The sequence below is a fragment of the Nuphar pumila genome, chromosome 11 (genome assembly GCF_984573655.1).
Source record: "Nuphar pumila chromosome 11, dmNupPumi1.hap1.1, whole genome shotgun sequence".
NCBI classification, from domain to species: Eukaryota; Viridiplantae; Streptophyta; class Magnoliopsida; order Nymphaeales; family Nymphaeaceae; genus Nuphar; species Nuphar pumila.
In genome coordinates, this window is record NC_143259.1 from 3699621 (window position 1) to 3705070 (window position 5450).

At 43.8% G+C, this 5450-nt stretch overlaps 1 protein-coding gene across 1 annotated transcript; it reads left to right on the plus strand.

Moving 5' to 3' along the window:
- Positions 1-293: 293 nt before the first annotated feature.
- On the plus strand, positions 294-5073 carry LOC149821669 (putative aquaporin TIP2-2). The gene is made up of 4 exons (XM_089981393.1): positions 294-420; positions 2806-3056; positions 3379-3716; positions 4998-5073. The coding sequence occupies exons 1-4, from the start codon at positions 294-296 to the stop codon at positions 5071-5073; spliced, it is 792 nt and encodes a 263-aa protein (XP_089837519.1).
- The last annotated feature ends 377 nt before the right edge of the window (positions 5074-5450 follow it).

Sequence of the window (5450 nt, forward strand, 5' to 3'; positions counted from 1 at the left end):
AATCCGATCACTTTACGTCCCTTGGCAGAAGGGCCGTTTTCCTCGTTTGCGTTTTCGCGAACGGTCACAACTCCTCTGACAAGGAATGCGACCGTTTGGTTTCCTGGAACTTTGAAGTCCCGCATAAATAAACACGCTACGATTCAAACGAACTCTCTCTCTCTCTCTCTCTCTCCTTTCATCGTCATCCTCTTCTTCCTCCTCTAGTTCTCCGTCGATTGACAAACAGAGAAGCAAGAGAGTTGGATGAGAAGAAGAAGAAGAATTAATAGCAACGACAAAGTGAGAAGTAGATGGCATCGAAGTTGGTGAGCGCCGTGTCCGAGTTGGTGACGCTGCCTTCGCTGAGCTGTTACTTCGCAGAGTTCACGTCCACTTTCTTCTTCGTCTTTGCCGGAGCCGGCGCTTCCGTCTCTGTTGGTCAGTTCTTTTCTCTCTCTTTATTTTTTTTATCATAACCAATGATTTCTTTTGTTTGGGAATAGTTAAGAGAAAAGAGAGGGAATTCTGAGGATGCTAGTCTGTTAGTTTTGAAGAAAATAAAAACATTCTCTTTGCATGTCGCGGAATGGGTGTCGCGCATAGTGACAAATATCGCCAGATTTATGAAAATCGCGGGTGAAATTGCCTGAAAGTTTAAAACTGTAATTTCTGGTGAGATTTTTAAAATATCTCAAGTTTTATGAAAAAACATAAATACCGTGATTTAAATGCGATATTTATGTTTGAAATGGCTGTTTATCGTGACCAGAAAAAATGCATGGACCGGCATGTGTTTTTGTGGATCCCACGGTGACAACACAAAACAACATAAACTTGCGTTTCTGCTAAAAACAGCTCGACGAGCGTGCTATTTTGGAGATGGGGTTTCCACAAAAACGGTTCCGTGTGGGGGTCTCATTCCATTTTCACATCAGTGGAATCCACGGAAGGGGGTGCCGCGACACCATAGTGACAAATGTTAAAAACAACTAAATCTCGTTTTTTTCAAAAACTCTTGAAAATTTGAAATCTCACGTTTTTTTGGCAAAATCTCGGTAATATAAAAACTAATTTAAAATATATACAAAATTATTAATAAAAAGATGGCCTTGTTTTCTAATGACGAGGCCCACTTCTTAAAGTGGGCCAGTGGAGTTTCATCTAGCACCTTCATCTCAACACTCTCACAACAACCCTATGGCCACGTGGGCGACCTCTGCTGTGGTATGCTTGATCATGTCAAATTTTGAAAAGAAAAGTTTTCAATGGGTTATCCCCTGCTTCAAGAGATTTGGCCTAGTGGGATGCGAGCCTAGGCCGCTAGGCAGGCTGTCTCGGATCAAATTTCATGTGCGTCACCCTTGCTCAACCTTGTAAGTGATGAGTTGTGGAGCTTGATTCATTGTTTTTGCCCTTGCAGGGAGGGGGTCCGGGGGCTCCCCCCGGCGCGGGTCTCGGTTTTCAGTGGATCAAACCCGATTTGGTTAGGGTTAGGGTTGTCGCCCTTGCCTTGTTTATATTCTCGCTTTTCTTTTCCCATCTTGTAACTGTTGAAAAGGATAATAAGTTTTCTCTCTGAGCGGCCGTGGTTTTTTACTCTTTTTCGGATTTGAGGAGAGGTTTTTTCACGTAAATCTGTGTTTTTCTTGTGTTTTGTTTGATCGTTCTTGTTCTTTGTTTCCTTTTGGTTGTTTCTTGCTCGTGGTTTTCCTAACAGTAAGTACAACAGGCAGAGCCATCACGGTTAGGTCTTTGATCATGAGGATAGTTTCTTCGTTTTAATATAAATAAAAATGAGTTGTCACCACGTTTAGAAGAGTGACATTTCTCCATTATGTCTTGACTCTTGATCAGTTCAATCGATGAAACACCCAACGGGGGCTCCGCTTGTATGGTAGGATCAGTTACTTCCCACCACCTTGTGTTGGAAAGTTGCAAGTTCAAAACCCAATAGTACAGTTGTATAACTGGTGGAAGTCTGCCAAACCCCAACTTGCCTATAAAACAAAAACAAAAACTCGTGGTAATCACTTCTAGTTATGATTGTAAACATTTCCAATTCTATAGGGATGTAGCCAATACCTACCATATTCGATTAATTCGAATTTGCATTTGAAATTGAATGGTGACAAGCTCATACTGGATCTGCTTTGCATGTAAATGAATTTGGATCTGTCCAATTCGGTAGCAAAAAATCAAAACCGTATTGGCATCCATTTATAATCGAATACTGTTTTGGCTTACCAAATGCAAAAGGGAATTGAATTCAATCGGGATATCAGATAAGATCCGGATTATCATCCCAACTTCTAATCGTTTTTCTTGGTGCTGAATGAAATGCATTGACTGAAATATATACTTTCTCAGATACAGTATATATACTTGAACGTGACAGAATAACCATGCAGGTATTTGTTTTATACAAAATACATTGGGGGTGGCCAAACAAACAAACATTTTCACTAATAACTGATGCCATGCAATGACTAAAATAGTTTGCTTGACAAGAATCTTTGTCTTGACCTTTGGACATGTGTGATTGTAATATATAGAAATCTCAGAAACTCGAATGCGTGGAGTCATGGACCCCTATTTTGCTTGATGGCTTGTGCTCTCTTGTTAGTCCCTTGAGAGAATCATTCTCGCATGATCTGAAAATGACAATGAAAAAGAAACTTCTCTTGTTCTCGGGATCAGGGCATCAAAAGGCCAAGAATCTTTTGTATTGACTTTTGGGAGTCACTGATGTTGATATAGGAATTTTGCTTTTATTTTCCTTACACTTTTGATCGCGAGAGAGATGATTCGATGACACTTTTACAGGAAAGCTGACATCTGATGCCACGTTGGATACCGGGGGATTGCTGGCCGTAGCCGTGGCACATGCATTCGCATTGACGGTGGCAGTGGCCCTCGCGGCAGATCGCTCGGGAGGCCATGTCAATCCAGCTGTCACGTTTGGAATGGTAGTTGGCCGGCACATCAGCATCCTAACTGGCGTGTTCTACCTGGCATCCCAGTTGTTGGGGTCCATTGTGGCATGCTTCTTTTTCTCAATGGTTACCGCTGGACAGGTAAGGTTCAAAATATAATGATACCCATTGGGTTTGGATGACCTATATTTCAATGCATAGAATGATTTGGGGTCAGGTAGTGAGAACCGACAGGCCAACCTTATGTCAAGGTTCTGCATGTATGACTCGGATCTAGGGTCCATACTGGGATCGGTTTAAAAATATCCAAGTCAGATCTGGATCATACCATCTGGATCCAGTAATCCTACTGGACCTACTTCAGTCTATGGAGGCATAGACCTTTTATGGCCCATAATTGATCTAGGGGCAGAACTGTGGTGCACATGGAACAACTTTCTCACATATCTGGTTCTTGTTTCAGGCCATCCCGCCCCATACCGTGGCTTATGAGATGACTGCTACTGGAGGAGTGTTGATGGAGTTCGCGGGGACGTATGCTCTGGTATACACAGTGTATGTCACAATGGAGGACAGGCGACTGGATTCACCGAGCCTGTTCGGACCGATCTTAATTGGGTTCATTGCAGGAGCCAACATGCTGGCGACCGGGCCCTTCACAGGTGGATCCATGAACCCGGCTCGTTCGTTTGGAGCGGCTATTGTAAGTGGCAAGTTTAAGGAGAGTTGGATCTACTGGGTGGGTCCCATTTGTGGTGGTGGTGCAGTTGGCTTGGTCAAGGGGAAGGTTTTTGTGAGAAATGCCACAAATAACCACACCAATAATATTAGTGATAATAATCATAATAGCCCTCCATTAGAAGTGTTGAGTCTTTTTATCATTTTTGTGCATTGCTCAAAGAGAGAGAGAGAGAGAGAGAGAGAGAGAGAGAGAGAGAGAGAGAGAGAGCATTTTCCTTAACAGAGATGATTGAATCGTTTTGGTATTCAGCATTGAGACAGTTAAAATAACCATGGATTTCCACAGGATGATAGTATAAGCTACGGTGTTACAGACCCATAGGGTCCGATTGATATGGGGTGGTGCCTGGTATGGTTTATGAAATGTCATACCGAACACAGGTCCGAGCGGAGTTCTGATTAAGATAAGTCCAGACCTGTTACCAGCACCTTAGAGTCGGATTCAGGCCCAGACCAGTGTTGTCGATAACTTTTTTTTTTACACATCCTTGTCTGGATGGACCATGTCTGCAGTACCACAATTATCTATATAAATAGGGTGAATGTCCAGAGTCCAGGCTATTGTAAAAGGATGCATTAAAAGATACACTTGATACACTTTAAGGGTTGGCACCTACCTTCACCAAAGCCTTGACCCGGGACTACTTCAAAGTAAATATGGCATCAAATTTTGCCTTTCATTTTAGCTACACTTGATGCACTTAAAGGGTTGCCACCTACCTTCACCAAAGCCTTGACCAGGGATGGACTTTAAGTTCACAGTCAATCTTAGTCTGATTAACTGATTGGGCATATGCTTTGATCAGCTATGGAGACACTACAAGAAAAACTTTAATTTGCGACGGAAATAATCCGTCACAAATTTGTGATGTATTAGCTAGAGAAAATTAGCTGTCCTTGAAATTAGAATTAGTTGCGGAATTAACGACGGAAAAAATCTGTCTCAAAATTCATCGCTAATTAGCGACGAAAAAAATCTATCTCAAACTCTGTTGCAATTTTGCGACAATTTTTCCGTCGCTAATTGGCGACGGATTATGAGATAAAAAATTTTTGTCGCTAATCTGTCACTAATTTTCCCCGTAAACCCTAATGTGAGACCCTTTCTTTTTCATTCCTCGCACGCAGTCGCTGCCCGAGTTTCTTCTTCCCTCACTCCATCTCTCTTGCCGCCATGTGTCGTCGCCGACCACCGACCCTGAACCCTCACTCACCTTCCTCGAACTCTTTCTCCTTCCGTCGACCGCCGTGTGCCACCGCAGACCACCGACCATCATGTGTTGCCACCGACCGCCGTGTTATTTCTTCCCTCACTTACATTGTTGAACCCTCTCCCTCAATCGATCACCAACCGCCGACCACCGAGTTCTCTCCTTCGATCGGACCCCGAACCCTCTCCCTCACTCAACTCTCATAGTCGAACCCTCATTCACCTCTCTAGGTAACCTCTCACCCCCTCTCTCTTTCTCAGGTGCCTTCTTCTTCTTCTTCTCCTTCTCTTTCTTTTCTGTCGACCGACAGGGGTTTGTCGTTCTTTCCCGTCGACAAACCATGGCCGGTCGGTAGGGGCTAAAGCCCCTGCCAGTTTTTTCGACAGGTCGGCAGGGGACACACCCCCTGCCACTTGTGAAATTTTTTTCAACAGGGGCTTTGGGCCTCTGCCTCGTTCCTTCTGGCGGGCAGGGGCTTTGCCCCTATTGCCTGGGTGTTTTCGACAAGCAGGGGCAAGGTCATTGCCCCACCTGTTCCTTCATTTTCTCTAAGGAGGGGTCGAGTTCCCTCCCTGTCTTTTTT

What these genes read in the sequence shown, in the direction of transcription:
- LOC149821669 (XM_089981393.1), top strand. Translation starts at nt 294, where the DNA reads ATGGCATCGAAGTTGGTGAGCGCCGTGTCCGAGTTGGTGACGCTGCCT. An exon ending in CAATGGTTACCGCTGGACAG is followed by an intron (nt 3,057 to 3,378) that starts GTAAGGTTCAAA and finishes TTCTTGTTTCAG; the next exon opens with GCCATCCCGCCCCATACCGT. An exon ending in GGGAAGGTTTTTGTGAGAAA is followed by an intron (nt 3,717 to 4,997) that starts TGCCACAAATAA and finishes CTCTCCCTCAAT; the next exon opens with CGATCACCAACCGCCGACCA.